We start from the raw sequence: 25,026 nt of genomic DNA on the forward strand, positions 1-25,026 counted from the left end.
GCACCTAAATCAAGGTAAACCTAAATAACAATTAATCAAGGATAATTATTTAATATATGTTCTTGTTAGTCAAAATCACTTAAATGAAAGGAAAATATCACAAAATTCTACTATTGAGTAAAAAACATTTGAAGGAAAGTATATATTTTTATATAAATGCTTATGACTATTGATGTGGGTAGGGTAGACAGAGAGAAGTCAGTAGACTATGTTAATTGTTGGAAGCACTTTGGGACTTGTTTTTGAGAATATTATATTGGACAGTAAAAAGCACAATATTTAACATCCCAATGTCATAAAGACTATCAGGACCTACAAGATAAGTACTATAGACTCTCAGCTATCTGGCACCCATGGGGATTGATAGGTGCCGGATAACTGTTTTTCTGGTTGCTTGAGAGTTACTGTAAAAAAAAAAAAAAAACCCCACCATAGCAGTAGGCAGCCATTCCTGACAACACCCCTTTCTCTCTCTGGCCCCCTAAGCAGCAGAGACGGTCCTTACAACACCCCTTCCTCCCTCCAGCCCTGAAGTTGCAGAGCCAATCCTGACAATCACCCTGTCCCTCCAGGCCTGAGGCAACAGTGTCAGCCAATCCTTACAACCACCTTCTCTCCCTTGCCGAGGCAGTAGCGGCAGCCAGTGAATAGAAGAAGCTCTGTAAACAGACTGCTTCTGACCAGCTCTGGCAGGGCCTTTCTTCTGATGCGTTGAAGTGACATCAGGATCGGCTGATGCTGCTGCTTCAGGGCCAAGAGAGGGAAGGGGATTGTGAGGATTGGCTGCTGCTACTGTCTCAGGTAGGAGGAATACTGTCCTGGAGGGAGGGAGGAGGAGGGTTGTCAAGACAGCTGTCACTGCTGCCTTAGGGGTTGGAGGAAGGGATATTTGTGGCTGCCTGCTGCTTTGGGGACTGGAGGGAGAGAGGGGGGTTGTTTGGAGGTTGTCTAAGGAGCATGGGAGACTTTTTTTTTGTCAGCAGATTTTTTGCCGGTTGAATGCCGTTTATCTGAGATTCTACTATACATCTTTCTGTATTAAATTATAGATCTAATAGTTTTTTAATTTTTCATACTCGTTTGGATGGACTGTGCAGTGATGTATGTAACAAATCACCAATCCAATACAGTTGGGTGATTATACTTTACCATGCACATCAATATACTGTAGTTATAAGTAGTTATATAAAAAAAATATTAAATTACAGATGTTTTGCTCAATAGTAGAATTTTATTGTCCTATCATTGAATTGATTTTGCCTAAATCAAGGTGCCATGTTATAGAATTACTCCCTTAACACATACATTAGATGTTACTTGGGCTGGAGAAGGGTGTAGGATCAGCCCTTGAACGTCCGTTTTATAAAATACCTGTCCCGCCTCCTCTCAATATTCAGTATTATTTAACCAGTTAGCAACAACTGCTGACCACTTAAATTGCATTTAACTGGTTAACTATAAATATTTAGAGGACGTTATTTCTACTAAAAATTCATGGTTAGTACATAGCGCGTGGCATTGAATTTTCAGGTTAAGTTCTAGCAGCAAGATTTTAACTATTGCTCATCACTGGCTGAATATCACCCACTGATTTCTATTGGGCATATATTTCACAAAATTACTCCTGCCATGAAGCAGTGTAACTCACTTAAGTTAGACTATTTTATCAACATGAATTATTGCCTTTATAAAAATGGGGCACATATGAACCTAGGTGCCTTTCATGCTTAAGACACCCTGCTATAAAATGTCCTTCAGAATAAGTGGCCCAGGCCCAAGCTTCTTCAGGCCACTAGCAATTTTTCAAGACTTTTCAAACTATTGATCTCCACTAACCCTTCCAAGGGTACTGGTTACTTTTTGTGTATGTAATCTATTTTGGGTGTAAAGATAATGCTTTATTTTCACATATTTGGTGAAAACCTGAGGGATATTTTCACCCCAGATGGTATTTAAGGTACTCTTTACCCAAAAATAAACAATAAATTTTAAAAAAAATTCTGCGCCTCTGGCAATATATCACCATCCAAGATTACATTGAAATAAAGCTGTACTTTTGGGCTTGTATTCTGTGAGAGTGTTTGGAAGCCATTTATAATAATAATTATTTTTTTTATATACCGCCTAACCTAAAACAAATAAAAAGACTGATCACCTGCAATTGGTTTCTCTGTTTCAGACTCTGATATTTGGTATTCAAAACCTGCTTTATATATTTAGTTTTTCTTTTCTTTTTTTCTTCACCCTTTAATTCTGTTTTAATGAGTCTCCGTTAGAATTACTGTCTTGTCCTGTTTCCATGACAACACAGTGTTTGCATCACACGCTGGTGTCTGTCGTGGTTAATGCTGTCTGCTGATAGGATCTTGTCCGTCAATGTGCGTTTTCCTCCCTTCCCATTCTCCCTCCTACATTTCCTCTAGAAAGCTGCATAACATCTACCCTGTCCCCCTAAACCCCTACCCTGAGCCCCTATCCTTCATCCCTAGCCCTAACTCCCCTTCCCCCTCCCTGTTCTGTATGCATGCCCTTCTGTTTCGTTTCTATTTCTTTCCATCTTGTTTTGGACTTGGACATGACTCTCAGGGGATTTTGCTGTGACTCTGTTTTCTGAAACCTAAGAGTTCTATAGATGTGAAAACAAACAAAAAAAAATACTGAAGTGTTAAACGCCCATCCACCAAGACAGATGATTCAAGCCAAAAAGATCATAAAAATAACCACCAAGTATGGGAAATGGAGTGGTCTAGGTGATGGTGTGGAAATAAATGCTAGCTTGTGCTCAGTTTAACAATTGTTTTTTAATATATCGATATAAGAGAACACAGAAGTCTTAAAGGCAGGCATAGTATGTTCTAAACTCTGGACAAAAGCCAGCTCCTTATATAGGGAATTTGGTATCTTACAGACAAAGGGATCCCATGAATGCATAAAAATAGATTCATTATTTCAGGTACATAGGTTAGTTTACTCTTCTATTATACTCTCCTTCACCCCTTAGACCAGTGGTTCCCAACCCTGTCCTGGAGGACCACCAGCCAGTCAAGTTTTCAGGATAGCCCTAATGAATATGCATGAAGCAGATTTGCATGCCTGTCACCTTCATTATATGCAAATCTCTCTCATGCATATTCATTAGGGTTATCCCAAAAACCCGATTGGCTGATAGTCCTCCAGGACAGGGTTGGGAACCACTGCCTTAGACCATCTGGAGGCCTAGTATTTATTAGGGTTATATAAACTGGTCACTACCCAAGATACAAGTGACTTATTATGTTTTTCCTCTCCAGAAGGGCAGTGAAGTGAAGATTCAGCATACATAATGCATGTAGTTAATGATCTTACTAGTTCCAGAAGAATCCCAGTTTAATACTAGAGATACATTAATAAGTATATTTCTAAGATGGAATTTTTCCATTTCCACATTGGGAGAGAAGTACATTGCTTCAAAGTGGTGTTTGCCCTTCCCCTGTTCTAGAGCTTGGTTCTATTTGCTCTTCTTACACGAGTGTTCTGAAAGGGTCACAAGGGGTTCATGTTAAAAGGGGAGCATGCAGGATTTGTCCTTAAAAAAGATGCACTATTTGTTCTAAATGTTTATGTTCCTACCATATGCTCTTCTTGGGCCTTCTGAAGGGCAAAGGAACATTTAGAGAGGCTCACGGGCCTGCCATCTGAGCAGTTAGTTTGAGCCCTTTTGAATGAGCTTTGGTGGAGAGGGGAAATCCCATTATTGCCAAAGGGATATAGTTGTACACTGTTAGATTTCATGCAGGTGTTTGCTCAGAAATAAAGCTTATCTATGGCCAGGATTGTGGGTGGGGCAAAATATTTGGTGCCAGCACTATCACACTTCCTATGTAGCTTTTGGTATTAGTAGCTTTGGATGGTTGCTAGGGGATGGGAGCAGCAGAGAAAAGGTATTCATTAGCAATTGGGTAATCTAGCAAAGCAGAAGAGGGACTTCATTTTTAAAAGAACCTTGCCAGAGCTCCTGCACATCATAACAATATCTGCTTTTAGTTAATGTTGCTCACTAGACTCTGCACTTCAAGACCAAGTAACCATAGCAACATCTGCCAAGCAAGGGATGCACTTGGGAGTCTGTTCCAGACAGACACAAAAACTCAGTTTAACATCTTATTATAAATATATTTATAGACTGAGTATCCCTGCTTGATGCTAAGAGAGATTGAAGGAGACCCCCTTCTCTCTGATAGTAATCCAGTCACAAAGTTCCCCCCCCCCCCCAGTAGTAATACAGAGTAGCCAAATGCCCATTCCTTTTGCCTGATGGCAATGCAAATTGAGAGAGGTTCCCGGGCCTCTCCTACCTATTGTCACTGCAGATTGCATGAAGGCTTCTTTTCTCTGCCTGATGGAAATTCAGAAAGAGAGATTCATTTGCCCCCCCCCACCCCACCCGACCCAATGCTGGTGCAGATTGGGTGAGGGCCCCTTCTCTCTCCCTGATAGCAATGCAAGCTGAGATGTTCCCCCCCCCCCCCCTACACAATGGTAATTCAGACTGGATGAAAGCCCCTTCTGTCTGCCTAATGCAGATTGAAAGAGGTCCCCACCCAATGGTATTGCAGATTGGGAAAAGACACCATCTCTATTTGATACTGGCATAGGCTGAGGGAGTCTCTCCCTACCTGACATTAGTACAGTGTACAAAACTCTTCCCTTCAATAACTTCCTCTTGTCCTGCATATGAGGAAGAGACTTGCCCAAATTCCAGTAGAGGGTACAGACTATGTGAGGGCCAGGGAGGGGTTTGATGTTTCACCCTGCATGATACCTTAGAGCTATGTCCCTCTAAGCTGTAGGTGCCAATTTTAAGTCACTTTCAGAAAACAGAGCTAAAAAGATTCATCTTTCTCCCTGTGTCCACGTTCTATTCTGTAAGGTCTGGAAGCTGCATCCACTTCTAAGTTAAGCAGATGCACAGAACATGTCATGTTTTTCTCCAAATTCATTACCTTGTTTTTATTATTGCCCAGGGCTGAGATGTGACAATATGTTACCACATTTGGCAGCTCATTTTCAAAGCACTTAGGCACACAAAGTCTAAGAGCTTTGAAAATGAGCTCCTTGATCACATCGGCTGATAAAAGTATGCAGCATTAAAGTGGGATTCCCCTACCCCTTTCCCTCCTCTTTCTATTTCTGTCTGTTTCTTTCTTTCTCTCTCTAGTATTCATGTGGGCATTTGCTAGTGGCCCTTGAGTTTATATTCCTCTGCATTTTTATCTTCAACACACTCTCTCTCTCTCTCTTTCTCTTTATATTTTTTTACCTATTTTTGCATGATGTCTGTGAATCTGAAAGCTGCATCTATCGATGGAAACGTGTAAAATCTAAAAGAGGCTTCGTTAGGGTTTCTACACCCAAAAACCACAAAAATTTCATTAGAGTTTCTCATCTTTTTGATCATTGGACTCCTCCTGGAGGCTTACAGCTCACAAACTAAATTTTAGCCCTGAACCCGTATTACTCCCTCAGAGCAACCCTGAAGTGGTTTATTGAGGTGAGGAGGTAAGGGGTAAAGGTGGGAGCCCCTTAGGAGGACTCAGATTTGATTTTAAAGTAAGTCATTAACAGGCTTGAGCATTTAGCCTTCTCCTTCCCACATTGTCCCTGCCTGAAACAAGGTCAGAGACTACAGTGGTCCTTAGGAACAGCAGTACCTTGTTATGCAAGGAAAAGTACCAAAAGAATTATGTGACCTGAAGTTCTATATGTCCTAATAGAAGAGAATTCAGGCTCTGGAATTTCTGGCCCTTAGGAAAAGAGCCACTTGAAAATGTCTTTGCAATAAGTCTGTGGTGACAAAAAAGCAACATCAGGACTCCAGAGAACAAGAGGTCAGGAAGAAGGGAAACCCATGGGCTTTTAGGAGATTTTAATCTGAAATGTCAGATCTGTCCTTAAAGATGAGAAATTGCTAATAAATTTTTGTGTATTTTTCTGTGCTGTGAGGGGGTCTACTCTTGATCTATGGAACCCTGTTGCTATGAAATATGGCTTTATGTCTTATATATTATCTATTTTATATTGTTTGTGAAGTAAGTTTTTTGAAGTTCTTTTTGTTTTATTTATTTTTGATTTCAAAAGAAGGTTCTGTCTGTGCTTAAGAAGTTTTCCACTTTTTTTATTACCCTTGTGCATTTCATCCGCAGTTCGTCGGGTTGCACCTCGATTCTCAATCCTACCCATCAGCCAAGAAATCATGCCCGGGGGCAACGTGAATATCACCTGTGTTGCAGTTGGCTCGCCAATGCCGTATGTGAAGTGGATGATGGGAGGGGAGGATCTGACCCCAGAGGATGACATGCCTGTAGGACGCAACGTCCTGGAACTTACCAACATCAAAGAGTCTGCAAACTACACTTGTGTTGCCATGTCCAGCCTAGGTGTTATTGATGCCATTGCACAAATTACAGTGAAATGTAAGTGTGAGGAAAGACCTGGATGTCACCTGCGATATCATGCAGATATGCATCTATTGCTCCAGGCTTTCTAGGACTCCCATAGGAAGTTATCGGTTTATTTCTCATTGAGTTTAGACAGGTGGCTTTTAACTTTCTTGTTTCTATTTCACTAAGTTACAAGCTTCTTAAGAACCCACTACTCAGTTAAATCACTCTAATACATCTTAACATTTTTTTTATTTGGTTTGTACATTGAAAATGTTAAAACTCTATAACTTTTCAAACATTCATTTGATCTCATTATTATATTTAACAAAAATTTGACAGACTGCAGACTGACTTTCCTGAATCTTACTTATGGGTATCTATCTTGTGACCTGCTTGCAAATTTTTTGCCTCCCACATTCGTATTCCAGCCCACAGGGGTGAATGAGAGCCTCAGATTTAGACAAGCTAATTAAAACAAGACCATCTGGTTTCCAGCACTTATGTAGCTTTCCATTTGTCATATTTGAAAGTGAAGATATAATAGCAGTTTCCTGAATGATGAGCGATAGACCAACATCATGGAGGGTAGCAAGAAATGGTTTGGAGGAAAAGAACAAGAACAAAATGAGATGGAGAGAAAAGAGATATTTGCATCCCAAATACAATAAAGTATTGTTATCTTAGACTAATGACTAGCATTAGAAATCTACAGTAGTAATTAATGGTACATTGTAATTATGAATTGTAAGAAAAAGAAAATAAGGCGGGAAAGCGCCTTCCTTGAGGTGTTTGAAGTGTGTTTTCCCAGTGTGTTATTAATCACTAGATTGCAGGTCTGAGGCATTTCCTCTCTCACTCTACTGTGGTCTCCAGATGTTTGAATATTTTCTTCTAACGGAGCAGTAATAGACAAAAGAAAAGGTGTTTAACATATTGCAGATTTATTCTAGAAACACTGTTTGATGGTCTAGTTTCCAAAGGCAGCCAACTAAGTGTAGTTTGTGTCTGTTTTCTATCTGATGATCGTATCTACTTAACAATCTATGTTTTTTTCCCCATTATATCTCCAAACCAACATAACAAAAGGGGCGACATAGGTGCCGCACCATTGCCTGTCAAGGGCTGGAAGGAGCAGGTCTTCCGAGACTTGAAGCCCCTTTCAATACCATTTTTTGATCAATGGGTTGCCTCTGCATCATTTATGCATTGTAACTGTAGACATACAAGGCAGCCAAACCATAGGTGATATCTTTCTGTTTGGCTAATGTCATTCGTAAATTTGCTACTAGATTTTGCGGGATATGGCAACATGGCAGAGTTGTAAATGAACATCAGGACTTATGTTTGAGCATGAGTCTTTTGCACCATAGCACAGATAACCCAGTTTGTCTTGTGTGGGAAGAAAGATGGGAATTTGTGTTTTACTTTTTCCTCTTCTCTGAAAGTCAGATGCTGTTTTATTACAAGATTGTAACTTCTTTTTTCAGCACTGCCCAAAGCTCCTGGAACGCCAGTGGTAACAGAGACCACTGCGACTAGCATCACAATTACTTGGGACTCGGGAAATCCTGACCCTGTATCTTACTATGTCATCGAATACAAGTCTAAGAGCCAGGATGGGCCTTATCAAATCAAAGAAGATATTACCACTACACGATACAGTATTGGCGGGCTGAGCCCCAACTCAGAGTATGAGATTTGGGTGTCAGCTGTTAACTCAATTGGGCAGGGACCCCCTAGTGAGCCTGTGGTGACCCGTACAGGGGAGCAAGCACCTGCTAGTTCTCCTCGTAACGTCCAGGCACGAATGCTGAGCTCCACCACCATGATCATACAATGGGAGGAGCCAGTAGAGCCCAACGGACAGATTCGAGGGTACAGGGTCTATTACACCATGGAGCCAGACCATCCAGTGAGCAACTGGCTAAAGCACAATGTAGACGACAGCCTCCTGACTACTGTGAGCAGCTTGGTGGAAGATGAAACTTACACGGTCAGGGTTCTGGCATTCACATCTGTGGGAGATGGACCTCTTTCTGACCCAATCCAGGTTAAAACGCAGCAGGGAGGTGAGTCACAGTACTATGATAGTCTACTATATTTAACTGCCACCCTCCACAGCAATGGAAGGTACTCGGTGGAGATCCAAAAAAAGAAACCATATCTTGCATAGAATGGCTTAGGATTGTCTGCCCCACCTGGCTTAAAACAGGCAGCACTGATAAGATTAATGGACAGAGTGCTAGTGAATCCACTATAGTTCTGCTTTGTAAACAAGTCTGTCTTCTCTGTTTTGATTTTATTCTGTTTTCAAGGACTTGGTTCTTCTGTAACTCTCTCTGGATAGGAATTCATTACATTTGACCTCCAGCACTTTGTAGGTTTTATTTTTCTTCCTCCCCCACCAACACCCTATGGGCTGTAAGTTTCAGTAAGGACCCATAGTGGATAGGAGGAAGCTTAGAAGGGCTAAAAGAACATTTATGTGAGCTGAGGGCAGAACAAGATAACACACTCAGCAGCTTATGGCAATATTTTAGGTTTTTATACGTGGAGGGGCATAATAAAAAAAAATGTCTAAGTCCCCTTTTGGCCTAAGGCCTTAAACGTTGAAAGTAGAAGCAGGGAAAATGTCAATTATTTTAAAAAACCTCCAAAAGGAGTTTTTTTTTATAATGGCCTGCCTCTAAATTCAGCTGTTTAAACGCCCAGACCCCCACTATGTATAAACTTACACCATATAATCAACCTAAAAGAAGCCTAAGTTCCAAACGCCCAAAACAAGGGCTTTTAGGCGAAGGAGGAGCCAGTCCTTCGCCTAAAAGCTGGATTCTGTAACTGGTGTCTGTCAAAAACAACACCGGTTACAGAATCCCCCCATCCCCCCCCCCCCCCCACAATGATTGGGGGAGGAGGGAGCCCAAGGCCTCCTGCCCTGGAGACCCGCGACCCCCGCCGACAACATCGGGCCAGGAGAGAGCCCAAGCCCTCCTGGCCCCGCCGATTACGATCGGGGCAAAAGCCCTCTTGCCCCGGTGATCCTGAATCCCCAACTACAATTGGGGCAAGAGGGAGGCCAAGCCCTCTTGCCCCGGCAATCCCGACCTCCCCCCGCCGATTACGATCGGACAGGAGGGAGCCCAAGCCCTCCTGCCTGGCGGCACCTCCTCCCCCCCCCCCCCCGATTATGATCAGGCAGGAGGGATCCCAAGCCCTCCTGCCCAGGCGAACACCCTACCCCCCACCCCCACTAAGATAAGGGTAGGAGGGATCCCAGGCCCTCCTGCCCTTGATGCACCCCCCTCCCATGATTGCCCACCCCCAATCGCCCGCCCGCCAACCCGCGAGACCCCCCCCCCGAAGTGCCATGGTTTAGAGGGGTGTGGGAAATCACCATCGCAGAAGGAGAGATGAGCCATCTCTCCTGCAGCGATAGTTGCAGTAGGCGGTAAGCAGGTTGCTGGGGCAACTGAGCTGCAGCGATCAGCTCAGCGGCCCCTTTTTCAGTAAAACGTATAAGTGCCGACTAGACAACCTGCCTAAACTTTTGGTTATATCTGCTGTACACCTGGGTGTATGTCGGCCCACTCAAACAGTATACGATCCTCACTCAACAGGATAAACCATTCAAAAAAAGAGATGAACCGACCAACTTGTGACTTTCTTCATCTTTCTTTATTCAAAAATTTTTCTTTCTTTTTTCATATTATTCTTGCTCCAATGCTCAAATGCCCGACGGGACCCGTTTCGCCAGACAGGCTTTATCAAGGGTTCCAGCAAGGAGCACTATACAATATAATGAATTAAAAAGTTAATACATATATTGTCATAAGTTTATGTTAACATCCTGAAAAAACTGCATTTTAACTGATCAAGTTATCTATATTAAATATGCAAAAATGCAAGTCCTATAAAAATATATGTATTTAAATTAATCTATCACTTATTCAAATTCAATTTTCTCTAATAAATCAATACATCCCTTCATACCTAATATCAATTACATGATTACATTTCTCAATGAATGAATACCTCCCTAACCACAGACAATGGTGAAATAATATTGGAAACCAACGTATTTGATAAATACTTATTCATATAATGTCCAACTCATTTATGATATATAATAATTAAATAATCAAATTAACTACTTTATATATATTAAACATTTCACTACTGGCGAAATGGGTCCCGTCAGGCATTTGAGCATTGGAGCAAGAATAATATGAAAAAAGAAAGAAAAATTTTTGAATAAAGAAAGATGAAGAAAGTCACAAGTTGGTCGGTTCATCTCTTTTTTTGAATGGTTTATCCTGTTGAGTGAGGATCGTATACTGTTTGAGTTGTTCAACTTACCTCACTTCCTATCTTCAAGATTCTTTTGTAGTGTATGTCGGCCCACCTCCCGCCCTTTCCCCCTCCTCTAAAAACGCCTCTTTTAGCTCTATGCGTTTAGAGGCAGGGGAAAGTCCTAAGCTGGTTTTAGATACATCTAAAACCAGCTTTGATTATGGGTACTTGGATGATCAGGCTTTTTGATCATGCAAGTACCCATTTAGGCCACTTTAGACGTGTTTTTTTATTATTATTATTATTATGAGCCCCACAGTGTTTAAGATTAATTTATTCTATTTCTTTGTTTTGTATCCCACCCTTTCAGCAGAGGGCTCTAGGTGAATAGCACAACATGCAACCAAAGTACAGTATGATAAAACACGATGAAGGTAGCAGTCTGACCAATAAAAACAAAGCACAATATTCAGTGGCAGAAATCAACACTAGCCCCAGAAATTCAATGCTGGGCCAAGTCTGGGCTTTTGCATTGAATTTCAGGGTCATTACTTGGCCGGTGGCATTCAGGGCTGGATTCTTTAATTGGCGCTGTTGTTGGCTGCCGTAAAAGCGGCCACCGATCGCATGTCAATCACATGACTGCACCACTTACAGAATTGCGCCTTCAGCAAAGGTAGGCACCGGAAATGTAGGCCAGGGTTTTCCAGTCCTACATTTCCAGCACCTACCTTTGATGTGAATTACCGTATATACTCGAATATAAACTGGGATTTTTGGGGGCCCTGGTTTATATTCGGGCCATCCCCCAGTGACCACCCAAAACCCTCCCAGACTTCCTGCAGGCCTGCCTTAGGCCGGGACAGGAGGGATCCCTTCCGTCTCCTGCCCCGGCCGACACTAACAATTACCACCTTCCCTCCCTCACGTACCTATTTGTTCCCTGGTGGTCCAGCATGTATCCCCCACTGAAATCCTCCAGAAGATGGTAAAGGTAAGCAGCCAGTGGCGCACCTGGGCTGGCACGCAGGAGTGAGCTTTTCATGCTCTCAGCCAGCCCTGCACCGCTACTTGATAGGTTGCCGCAAGTTCTTGCGGGATTAGCGGTTCTCGCAGCAGCCTATCAAGGAGTGGTGCAGGGCCGGCCGGGAGAAGAAAAGCTTGCTCCTGCGTGCCGGCCCGGGTGCGCCGCTGGCTACTTACCTTTACAATCTTCTGGAGGATTTCAGCGTGGGATACACGCTGGACCACCAGGGAACAAACAGGTACGCAAGGGAGGGAAGGAGGGAGGGTGGTAATTGTTAGTGTCGTACGGGGCAGGAGACGGGAGGGATCCCTCACGTCCCGGCCTACCACTAGGTGGTTTAAGTTAAGGGAAATGGTTACTGGTAATCTGCTGGCTGGATTAGAGGGCAGAGGGGAGTACGGGACAATCAAGCCATTGTGACATCACTGCTGAGGTTGGCTCTTTTTAGGGGGAAGAGAGTACAGGGAAGGAAGGTGGGACAGTGTTCACCTGGCAGGGAAGGGGGCTTGGTTCACAGCCTGGTAGGGAATGGGACTGAGTTCAGGGCAGGGAGGGAAGGGGGATGGGTGCTGGATGCTGAACTTGGCAGAGAGGGAGGCTGAGTGCAGAACCTTGCAGAGGAGAGCGTGACGGAGGGGACACTGGGTGCAGATCCTGGTAGGGCCCGACTTAAATTCGAGTCAACCGTTTTCCTCCTTTTTGGGGGGGAAAATGGGGGTCTCGACTTATATTCAGATGGACTTATATTCGAGTATATACGGTATTCTTCCAACTGCGCTTTAGCCACACCTACAGTAGCATTAGACAGCTTAAAGTGCCTACAGAAGTGTGATTCCGGCGTCAATTTTTTTAACTGTTAAAACGGCATTTATTTTTTTTTTTTTACTGAGCTTGGGCACCTACTGGTGCCTAAAATACCAGCACCGATTATAGAATCCGAGCCTCAGTTTTTTGCTGACTCCCCACAGCATTATGCTTGGAATTTCAGGGCTGGACTGCGTCCAGGCTTCAGCATTGAATTTCTGGGTTTAAGGAGCCAGCTAAAGCAGAGACGGTTAACTGTGATATCCAGCACTTAACTAACTATAGAGCACCACATAAAGATAGGACTGACTTTTATGCGGTCGTACTTAATGCAGTTACCTGACTGGTTAAGTGCTGAATATTGGCATTTAACCAGCCAAGTGCTGACTCTGAACCCAGAATAACCAGTTTCAAGATGGGTGCTAACCAGACATTTTCAGCAGCACTAACCTTTTAAAAAAGGGTTCCAGAGAAGACCTATGAAATTACAGACCGGTAAGCCTGACTCAGTGCCAGGCAAAATAGTGGAAACAATTATAAAAATATAAAATTGTGGAACATGTAGACAAACATGATTTAATGGGACAGAGTCAGCATGGGTTCAACCAAGAGAGGTCTTGCATCACCAATTTACTTGACTTCTTTGAAGGTGTGGCTAAAGGTTAACTGGTTGATGAAGTGTATCTAGATTTTCAGAAAGCTTTTGGCAAAGTTCCTCATGAGCTGCTTCTGAGAAAATTAAAGAGTCATGGGATAGGAGACAATGTTCAGTTGTTGGTTACGAACTAGTTATTGGACAGAGGGTAGGGTTAAATGGCTATTTTTCTCAATGGAGGAAGGTAAATAGTGGAGTGCCAATGGGAACCGTACTAGGACTGGTGCTATTTATCTTATTTATAAATGATCTGGAAATTGGAACAACAAGTGAGGTGACACTAAACTGTTCAAAGTTGTAGGCATACCTTAGGAAATTGGAAGACTGGGTGTCCAAATGAAATATGAAATTTAATGTGGACAAATGCAAAGGGATGCACATTGAAAAGAAAAACCCAAATCATAATAATAGGGTCCACCTTGGGGGTCAGTGGCCAATAAAAAGATATGGGTGTCATTGTAGATAATATGCTTAAACCTTCTGCCCAATGTGCGGCAGTGACCAAAAAACAAACAAGATGCTATGAATTATTAGAAAAGGGATGGTAAACAAGACTAGGGCCCCATTTATCAACCTGCACTGGAGGTTTTAGCATGAGCTGGCTTAGTAAATACTCTGGCACTCATAGTAAGAATGTTATAATGCCTCTGTTTCAGTCCATGGTGTGACCTCACCTTGAGTATTGTGTTAAAAGTTTCAAAGATCGACCAAGATGATAAAGGGGATGGAACTCCTCTTGTATGAGGAAAGGCTAAAAAGGTTAGGGCTCTTCAGCTTGGAAAAGAAACGGCTGAGGGGAGATATGATTGAAGTCTACAAAATCCTGAGTGGTATAGAACTGGTACAAGTAGATCGATTTTTTTACTCTATCAGAAATTACAAAGACTAGGGGACTCTCGATGAAGTTACTAGGAAATACTTTTAAAACCAATAGGAGGAAATATTTTTTCACTAAGAGAATAGTTAAGCTCTGGAATGCGTTGCCAGAGGATGTGGTAAGAGCAGTTAACGTAATTGGTTTAAAAAAAGGTTTAGACAAGTTCCAGGAGGAAAAGTCCATAGTCTGCTGTTGAGAAATGGGGGAAACCACTGCTTCCCCTGGATCAGTAGTATGGGATGTTGCCACTATTTGGAGGTTTTTTGTCAGGTACTTGTGACCTAGATTGGCCACTTTGAAGAAGGGATACTGGGATAGATGGACCACTGGTCTGACCCAGTAAGGCTATTCTTATGTTCTTAACCAGTTCAGTGCTGCTGAAAATGACCACTTAGCCCTAAACAAGTGATTTATAAGCTGTCCAGGATCCATTTCTGGCCAGTTAAATTGCTTAAATAATTGACACACACACCCTAATTTTAAATAAAACATATTTACATGTGTTTAAAGTTTAATTTGATGTAATTCAGCAATTATTCTTTGAAGTTTTGAAAAGAGTGCTTTATTTCTCGAGAAGAGCACCTATCATATCTCTTAAGAGTAGCAGCTTTAGAATGCATGATTCTCATTAAAACATCTATAAACTATATAAGAGAACAGGAGGACCATGATAAGAGGAAGAGAGCTACAGATGTCAGACACAGAAAAGTAATAAGGACATTGTATTTCTCCCCCCTTGTTACTCCTTTTCCCGCTCTACTTTTGCCCTGGTCTTAGTTCCTGGACAACCGATGAACTTCAGAGCAGAAGCCAAAACTGAGACCAGCATCGGGTTAACATGGAGTCCATCTCGGCAGGAAAACATTGTGAAGTATGAGCTTTACTATAAGGAAGGAGACCTTGGCAAAGAGGTAAATCTCTTGAAAGAGTAAGCGGTCTGCAAACAAACTTGGAAAGGTAGATGCAGTACCACAAATTTATAAATCCTTAAAGAGGCATTGCAAAAAAAGGTAAAGCAGCTGTAATGGTGCAGTGAATGAGCCAGTGAGATAAGAAGGCATTGCATCAGACTCTTGTTTTTGCTGCCAACAGGTCTGTTTTTTTCAGAGGAAACAAAAGGCCTGATTCTGGAAACAGCACCTGCCGCATGGGTGCCTACCGCATGTCAATCACCGTAGGCGCTGCATCCAGAATCTAGTCTATTTTTTGTACAGCCTCCTTAAACGTAGGCCAGCGTTTTACAGGCCTACACATAAGGTGTCTGACTTGCGCCTAGGGATGCCTAACCGATGTAAGCCACGCATACACCGGCCTTAGGCATCCATAGGCATGTCTAGGCACATCTGTAGGCATGAGTTAGACGCCTACATTGTAGATGTCTTTCACAGCATAATTATTTTAAGTATATGTCCTGATTGGTCTGTTACATGATGGTAGGATGCCTATCATCGCCTACAATCAGGACGCTGTTTTGAGAATCAGGCAAACAATGTATAAATTTATCATTAACTAGAACCACCATATGCAAATAAACCTCTGCTGGGGATATTCATGTTGGCAGCCCTTAAGAACTGGGCTACATAATTTGGACTATAGCTCAGAAGTATTTAAGGATGCAACTTCAATCATTCCTTTGGATTTTGGCATTATTAGCCTGTACCTCCAGACTCCATTTGCCTTTGTGTGTCTTGCCTTAATACCAGCTCTAGGGCAGTGTAACTGGGGGCACCTAAAAGTTAGGCACATTTATTTATTTTAGGTATTTATATACCACCTATTGAGGTTTTCTAAGTGGTTTACATTCAGGTGCTCAAGCATTTTCCTTATCTGTCCTGGTGGGCTCATAATCTATCTAATGTACCTGGGGCAATGGAAGATTGAGTGACTTGCCTAGAATCACGAGGAGTGTCGGATTTGAATCCACAACCTCAGGATGCTGAGGCTGTAGCTCTAACTACTAGGCCACTCCTTCCTTCATACCTGCCTGGGTTCCATTATAGAATAAGCTCCTACCACATGTAATTAGGGCATCTAAATGGAGGCACCCAGTTGTAGAAAGAGATCATGGCAACTGCAAGTGGTAACATACCAACTGCAAACAGATATATCAAGAATGAGGCTGCTCAGGATGGAATGCATTGGTGAATGATTTCAACACAGCAGATAGGCTTCCTGTGACAAATTTTATGACACATTCTTTCACTTCCTAGTCAAAAGCTGCTTTTTGATTCCCATTCTGTGCATGCTGACACAGGTGTCCTCTTCCTTCATGAGTTTGAAAAGCTATCTGCCATGTCTTATTATTTTTTAATTGTCTTGCCCTAAGGTACTGAAGAGCTTCGAACCTATGACTTCCTACACAGTGGAAGGCCTGAAGCCAAATACAGAGTATATATTTCGCCTAGCTGCCCGTTCTCAGCAAGGCCTTGGGGCTTGGACGCCAGAGATCAGGGAACGAACCCGTCAGTCCAGTAGGTGTCTTTCTTTTCTTGGCTTTATTTGAGGGAGAAAGAATTGTGGTGAATAGGGTTAGTAGGCATGGTGTAAATTCTGTGTATGGCAGTAATCTTGGGGCAAAAACAAAAGCTTGTGGTTCTATGAATGCATAAACATACAAATCAGAAAAGGATAGTCTTGAAGAACAGTCTAGGAAGTATTGAAAAGGAATAAAAAATTTTAAAGAGGTAATTTTGAGTAACCCATTTAGGTTTGGAACTCTTTTACCCATATGCCTTGTAGCTAATTCTCAAAGGAAAATCAAGCAAGTAGTTTCCATTTTTGAGAATTAATTGCAGAGTACCTATTTAGAAAAGTACCCATGGGTCTTGTACCTGATATTTCTGCCAATCAGCGGGTTGCTTAAAATACGTACATGGATTCATTTTTTTAAATCAATGTTCATATTTTATGTATGCAGCCAAACAATATGTGCCCCAGAACAACCAATTATTGCCACAGCTAAATCTAACTTTCTAGTTTAACTAGGCAGCTAACTCAGGCACTCTGAGGGACACGGCTTTCATCCCAGGGGCTCTCTCTGGGCAACTTCATAATTACCTAGCTAGATCCTTTTCAAAATTGCTTTTAACTTGGCATTTGAATTTGAATAGAAGAAACCTTGAAAGAGAAGCCTATTATTATTTTAAAAGTGTGAAATTATTTTTATGCATCTTTAACATTAAATTCACAAGAAAGTTTGTGGATAAATTCAAGAAATTTAAGAAGTGAGGGAGCATTGTTTTGTCAGCAAATGTTGATGCCTCAAACTTGAGGTTTTAGTACACATACAGTCCAGTGCACACCTATCAATTGTTAGAGCTGAGCATGCTCAGTTAAGGACACCACCTCAGCTTCTTTTGTTTGGCTAGAGACTGGTCCATTAACAAAAATTAAAGTAATAATCCAGCAGAAAAGAACCTCAAGGTTTACACAGCCTGTGCAGAGATTTACTGGGGACAGGAGAGGAGGTCTGATAACAATAAAGTGATTTATTTTTTTGCATGTTCCCCCCTCCATACCCCCACCTCCTTCCCAGGGTATTCGGAATATTGAACCTAAAGCACTGATAATGTTCCCATATGCTTCATGAGCCAAGGAGATAAATAGGATTTAATTCCCTCCCTCTTATAAGGCCCAGGCTTCACTATATTTCCATGGTACCTCCTGCACTGTTCCTTCCATTGATAGTATGAGCTCTCTCTTATTGTAATGGGGTCTTGACGTTTCATTCAGTGACACTTCTATTCAGTTTTCCCCACTGATATAATTTCAGACTCTGCATTCCAAAAATGACATCTTGTACTCATTTGTCTAACAATGAATTTTATGTTCAAACATTTTTTATTAAGACATAGAAACCAAAAAAAAAAAAAGAAAGACCAAATCGTATAACAAATGCTAATATATTCCCTGGGCTAACTATGAATGTTAAAGGTCATGCTGTAATCAATACTTATTTGTTTTAAAGATTATAGCAAGTAATTCTTAACTTCAGTCATTTTCCATTAGGCTACAACATCCTGTAATGTGATGGCATGTTGGCTTTTGAAAGAGTGTATTTGGGGAAAGAAAGAAAGGAGCTCACTGCTCCAGTGACCAACGCATGACTGTTAGTGAAGATAACAAAGGATGAGTATTGCAGTGAAAACCAGGAATGGATCAATTCCATGAGGGTCATAAATGGGTTGGGGATGATATATGGAATAATTATCACAAGGGAGAGATGGGAGATTTGCATTAACGCCAGAATGGAGAATGTGTAACCAAACTGGTTTTAGTTTAATGGATTGGAACCCTCACCCATTGCCCTAGGGATGATGAACCCTAGATGGCAATCTTTAAACTTGGATTTTTCACAGATATTTGCTTTTAAATTAGGTGTTTTTCACTGCATGAGTGGCTGTGGCAGCTGTACTCTGTGTTTTCTGTCTCCTCTCATTTCTAGTAAATCACTGGGCTGCAGTTTCAGTAGTCATGAGTGGAACTAGCTCAGAAATGAGCTGATCAGCCTGAGAAATTCCATTTCATAAATCCTTAACAACTGGAAGCAGCTAGCTAACTCTCTTCCTTTCTTTTATGTAGTTTAATTGTAAGTAGCTCAGTTCCTTTCTTGCTCTCTCTCTCTCTCGCTCCTTCTCTCTTTGGAGTAAGAGTGTATGTTTTCCATATCAGAGAGAATAGCAAAAACAGAATTTCTCAAAGCTTCTCAAGGCCTCAGCTCCTTTCAGAATTTTTCTTCCCTCTTCAAAACATTTAAAAAAACAAACAAAACATTTCCCATGGTTTGCTGAAACTGCCCTATTTTATTTTTGGGTCACATCAATCAGTGCCGTAAGGACTGACAGCAAACCATGAATTTTAGATATAAGTGAAGAAAAAAAAAAAAACACAAAAAGATATCTAGTCATATCTACCCTCTGTTTCTGTTTGCAAGATCTTTTATGCCCATGGTATTGGAGGGGAGGATTTTGTTGAGCACTTTGGTCTAAGAGAGTTGATGAACTGGGGAGCATTCCAATGTGTTAGATGTCACAAGTGATGGTGGAAGGTTCACATTAATAGTCATGATGACAGTCTAGGTTTTTTTGCTGCAGAATCCCTTCCTTCCAGATAAGTAGGTCAAAGCAAAGATGCCCAGAATGAAATCTTTCTTTAATTTTAAAGATTATGTCACAACGCTTGTAAGTACCCAAGCTAGTGGGCAAAGACAGTGTTTCAGTTAAAGATGACAACATGTAATCCATTCTAAACTCTTCAATTTTATAATGGGTTGAACATTTTTTCCTGGCTGACTGATGGAGGACCAAGTTGCTTCTCCCTGATTCTGGTGATATTCTTCAGCTAGGAGACATTGCAGAGGCTCGGGACAGGCTCTATGTCTTTTCTCCGCAGCCTGTTCATTGAACACTCTGCTCGGCTGCATTGCGCTCTGTCTGTAGCTATCTGCATGTTCTCAAGAAAAGGTGCACCATGAGCCACCTTGATCTTTCCCCTTTGGATAATCTCGCTTGGTCCCATCTTTGTCCCACATAACAGCTTGTTTGTCATCATGTGATGTGATTTATCTATCCACTGCTGTTATACATATACATCCTTACTAAGACTTACTCCTACCCATATAGTGCACGCTCTCATGCTTGCAGTCATGTGATCAGTTCATTCTGCATCTCTGGCAGGGTGCCTGTCCCAGGTATCATTAAAAAAAAAAGTTAAATCCATTAAACTAAAGGTAAAGTATATTTTATTTCTTTTTGAAGTAACCAGGTTTTAACTCTTTAAGTACCGGAGACAGCGGCGACAGGCACAAATTTCACTGGAAAAGCATAGACAATACCATTGTGGATAGCATGATACATATTTCCTCAGAATAATTTTTGTCACTGCCGTGCTGTAGTAGGCCCAACTAAGTAATAATGAGAACATATTGTATAAGGCAATGTTCTGGTAAGAGGAATTAAAAACTTGAGGGAAATCATTGCTCTTCATTCCTTCACACTATTAGTTCTCCATAAATATGTGATCAGATAGTGAACATGGCTATTATAAGCCATGAAACTTCTCTCCCACCACATACAGCAAAAAAAAAAATAAAAAAATTATATTTTGAAACAAAAGCTGAATTTGTGGCAGTAGTAATTTATTGGTAGATAGGCCCTCACAATAGCAATGAGAATATAGGATTTCCATGCTAATGTCTGACTAGATTTATAGTAAGGGATATTTTCTGCATGGAAGCAGCAGAAGAAAAAAGGGCCATCACTTAGCTTAACATCTAGATAGAAGTTCAAATTTGCTCCCAGAAACTCAGAAACCTCCTTTAAATTTGATTCCTTAGGTTAATATTAGTCTCACTAGATAAAATATCCAGAGTCCATGGTACTTCAAGGGTTAAAAGTGCTTCATTTTAAGAAGTCAGTAAGGGTCATTCTTGGGGCTTGGACAATCAAAGCTTGTAAAAGAAGCAGTTCAGGTGAGTACGGACTGGTCTCTAATACATTCACAAAACAGTCCACCTTGTCATTGCTGCGATCTCATATTTGTCCATATTCCAATCTTCCCTCTAAGCATTTCTGAGCAAAGAGCTTCAACTAAAGAGCTAGCCCATTCCCTTATAAATTAGGAAAATAACTTCTGTTCTCCAGTGGGTTAATCCCCAAAGAGCAAAATGGGGAGTGAGGTGATGAGCATTCTCTTTCCCCCTCTAATCTTCATGAACTGAATTCTAAGATCTTACGAACTTTGTTTGGAATCTCGTAATCATCTGTTCTCTCCTGAATGAAGAATATGAGTGCAAGTTGGACTGGATTGTGAAAGTGAGTTCATTGAGTACCAGTCACTCCTAAGTACAGTAGTATTTTTTTTTTCCTCTGCAATTACAAGGCTGTTGGCCTTGTACAGGTCACAGTGTTCTTGGTTTGTTCTTTGGGTTTAAAGCCACCCTGTCATAGAGTGGCACTCCTAAACTCTGCAAGGATAGCAGATTCCCGAAGGAGGTGCAGCGAGTGTATCCTAAAAGCAGGCATTTTGAGATGGAAACAGTGTCTCCAGGTGCCAGGGTGGAGTTCTGGGTTCAGCAGCCTTAGGCTCGAAATGGAATGGGGTAGGTGAGGTCAGACCATCTCTTCAGCGGGTTTTAGAATCTCAGTGTGGCTTGCTAAATGTATGAGCTTTTTTCCTTCCCTTTTAGACAAAGCAAGCATAGGCTGTGATTATTATTCTCAGTATTCTACTAGCATTTGGTGCATCATCCCTGAACATTTTGGGGATAGCTTGGGGGGGGTCACAGATGTTTTATATAAGTTGAGTGTATAATCTGATGGCTATTGTCTCTGAGTAAGACCAACAAAATACAAACCTTTACAAAACAGAACCCTTTTAGGAGATGAGTCTGACCTCTTAATTTGCTTTCTCCTGTTAGCTCATAAGCAAGTCTTATAATTAGCAATTGACGAGGTGAAGGTAGGTAACTGGCTGGGATTTGCTGAGAGAAAGAGTTTTTCCTTTCTATGTGTTTTCTTAAGTATCCTTCATTTCAGTTTCTGATATTTGGTTGTTGGTTTTTGTTTAATTTGAAGTTTGGTTTCTTTCTGTTTCAGTTTGTCTGTTTTTCAGTTTCCTTTAACTAGTGACAGGTGCTGGTCATCCTCCTTTAGGGACCTAGACTGGGGCGTTGGTGCTATTGAATTATACTAGTTTCACACAAATTAACAATAACCATAAAATGGTTTTAAACCCTGCCATGCTGGCAGAAGCTATAGAAATCCCATATTTGGAAGTGGGAGACTTAAAACCAATGAAATGGTTACATGCGTTTTGACTGATCTGTATGCTGTGTAACTAATACTACATTACAGGGTAAATATTCAGTAGGGATGGGGGTGGGGCTAGCCTATTAACCTTATAGTTATCTACATAAAGATATACATATATTCAGCAGCAGATTTTTGCAAAACCACTTTCACACTCCATCCCATCCCGAATTATGACCAAATTTTACCCGTTACCCATAGAGGCAGACAGTGGTTTGGGCCCCTAGGCAATAAGGGTCATGAGCTACTAACCACTTATTAAAAGTGATAAAATTAAATGGAGGCTAAGGGAGAGTGGGCCCCCTACTGCTGTGTGTCCTTGGCCACTATCCTATTATCTTGGTCAGTCCGCCCCTGATTACCCAGGCCATAGGGCTGAAAACAAATTAGTTACGGTATGTAGTCAGCACCAACCAATGATTACATATTGCTTTTGATTATCAGCCCATAATGTTTATCAAAGAAAAGTATGAAGAACCCCAGAATATTTAGAATGAGACTGCTGCAATTCCAAAGGTGGAAGGAAATGGAAGGAGAGGTTAAAACATGCATGATATAAAAAGAGAAGAGTTTCAGGTTTGTAGCAAACACTAGAATTACAAGAGAATTCCCTGCAGAGAAAGGATGGGGGGAGGTTGGGAGAAAGGGAAGGCAAAGACTAAGAGAAACACATGTATGGTAACACCTGCTTAGAGTCCTCCATAACCTATGACTAACCTGTGGGGCTTAGATATATGCTTCAAGGAGAAATACATTCTCTCTCATGTTCAAAACCTACCTCCCTTGGGGCAAAGTTTGACTTTTATAAGACAGGTCCCTAATTAGTTGCTCCTGAATGTATATGTTTACAGATCCACTGCATATACGTATAAGTGAAAGCAAATATGTATTTATGTAGCAAAATCATCAGGGTCCATATTCAGATGGCAGCATTCTGGTATTATATCTGAAAATTCAAGGATAAGGGATAAGGACTTGTATACCGCTTTTTTTGTAGTTTTACAACCACACGCAAAGGGGTTTACATACAGGTACTTCAAATATTTTCCCTGTCTGTCCCAGTGGGCTCACAGTTTATCGAATGGACCTGGGGCAGTGGAAGATTAAGTGACTTGCCCAGGGTCACAGGGAGTAGCATGAGGTTTCAACCCACAACCTCAGGGTGCTGAGGCTGTAGCTCTAACCACTGCACCACATAGGGCTAGCTGACGTTTTTTGGCCAGTTAACGATGTCCAGCCGACGTTGCCTGGTGGTCCATCGTGCCCAGCAGTCCGCTCACGCGGCAGCCCAACAGGTCCAGGACCTGTGCAATAATCCTCTATACCCCTCTATCCCCTTTTCCAGCAGGAAATTGTCCAATCCTTTCTTAAACCCCAGTACCGTACTCTGCCCTATTACTCCCTCTGGAAGTGCATTCCAGGTGTCCACCACACGTTGGGTAAAGAAGAACTTCCTAGCATTCGTTTTGAATCTGTCCCCTTCAACTTTTCCGAATGCCATCTTGTTCTTTTATTTTCTGAAAGTTTGAAGAATCTGTCCCTCTCTACTCTCTCTATGCCCTTCATGATCTTGTAAGTCTCTATCATATCCCCTTTAAGTCTCCTCTTCTCCAGGGAAAAGAGTCCCAGTTTCTCCAATCTCTCAGCGTATGAAAGGTTTTCCATACCTTTTATCAGACGTGTCGCTCTCCTCTGAACCCTCTCGAGTAATGCCATATCCTTCTTAAGGTACGGCGACCAATATTGGACATAGTACTCCAGATGCGGACGCACCATCGCCCGATACAACGCCAGGATAACTTCTTTCGTTCTGGTAGTAATACCCTTCTTGATTATACCTAGCATTATATTCGCTCTCTTAGCGGCCGTTGCACACTGTGCCGTCGGCTTCATTGTCATGTCCACCATTACCCCCAAGTCCCTTTCTTGGGTACTCTCATTCAATAACATCCCTCCCATCGTATAGTTGTACCTCGTATAGTTTACCGCAGATTAAACATTTCATTCAGACTGGATAAAATCAGTCTAACTGAAACATTGCCAGCATGGGGGACCTTTGTGCATCTGCCCCTCTGTCTTGAGAACATCCCCAAAATAGCTGGTTTTGAATTTGGTGCTAACCGGAAATTTTCAGCGTTACTAACATGTTATCAACTTTAAATATCAACTCCAACCTAAGTACCTTTATATGTGCTGCTCTTTCTATGTGTATCTTGAGGCATCATATATATTTAATAAAAGACTCGGCACTTACTGAGCCTTTTATAAAATACTTGCTTAGTTTTACACAGGCAGACCTAGACATCTGTTTAGCTACCTATACAAAGTTTAATTGTCCAGGACATATGTAACAATTGGCACTTTTACTAAAATCACCATTTTATGGATATAAACCCACGCAAAAATTTATAGTGTAAATCTGCTTTAACTACATTTATTGTGATTTACACATATAAATCTGCTTTTGATATGTGCAAAGAGCACCTAAGAGTTTTGAATATTAACTCCTAAATGTACACAAATGTTCCTCTTTAGAAAAGGGCTCCTGAAAACTCAGAAATAGACAATTATTTTTTTATATTTTGTTTTACAGTTTGTTTAAATCCCCTATTTTAGTTATGTTTGTTTACATTTTTTTGATTTTCGTAGAGATTTTTTTTTAGTTTTTAGTTTTTATCTTTTCCTTTTTTTCTTTTATCTTTCCCACCTTTTGTTTCTTCTGCCCCTTTCCCTCTCCCCCTGATTTTTCCCCTAATAGAACCATCTGCCCCCCCTCAAGATGTAAAGTGTGTCAGCACAAGGTCCACCACCATTCTGGTAAGTTGGCGTCCACCACCAGCTGAAAGCCAAAATGGCGTTCTAGCTGGATACAGCGTGCATTATCGAGCACTGAACTCGGAGAACTCGGAGCCTAAAGAAGTGAATGAAATACCCCCAAATGTAAATCACATCCTCCTGGAATCACTGGAGAAGTGGACAGAGTATCGACTCACCATGGTGGCACATACAGAAGTGGGATCAGGACCAGAGAGTGCACCTATCATCATACGCACTGATGAAGATGGTAATTCCAAATTTTACCTTTTTGCATAATATCTAACTTTTGTTTCTCTTTGTCTCTGATTTATTATTCAGCGATACCC

The 25,026-nt window shown here is 41.5% G+C and overlaps 1 protein-coding gene across 20 annotated transcripts in view; it reads left to right on the forward strand.

Annotated features, from left to right (window-relative positions):
- The window catches only part of PTPRS (protein tyrosine phosphatase receptor type S), a 532,810-nt gene that overhangs the window by 378,325 nt on the left and 129,459 nt on the right, over positions 1-25,026 (forward strand). For 15 of the 20 annotated variants that reach the window (XM_033953845.1, XM_033953844.1, XM_033953846.1 and 12 more), the window contains exons 7-11: positions 6,183-6,452; positions 7,910-8,491; positions 14,853-14,986; positions 16,402-16,546; positions 24,642-24,947. In XM_033953845.1, coding sequence (XP_033809736.1) covers positions 6,183-6,452; positions 7,910-8,491; positions 14,853-14,986; positions 16,402-16,546; positions 24,642-24,947 — 1,437 coding nt within the window. The remainder of the gene's footprint in view (positions 1-6,182; positions 6,453-7,909; positions 8,492-14,852; positions 14,987-16,401; positions 16,547-24,641; positions 24,948-25,026) is intronic. The other 5 variants (XM_033953861.1, XM_033953863.1, XM_033953866.1 and 2 more) reach the window with 1 other exon arrangement.

This window comes from Geotrypetes seraphini, chromosome 8 (assembly GCF_902459505.1).
Source record: "Geotrypetes seraphini chromosome 8, aGeoSer1.1, whole genome shotgun sequence".
NCBI classification, from domain to species: Eukaryota; Metazoa; Chordata; class Amphibia; order Gymnophiona; family Dermophiidae; genus Geotrypetes; species Geotrypetes seraphini.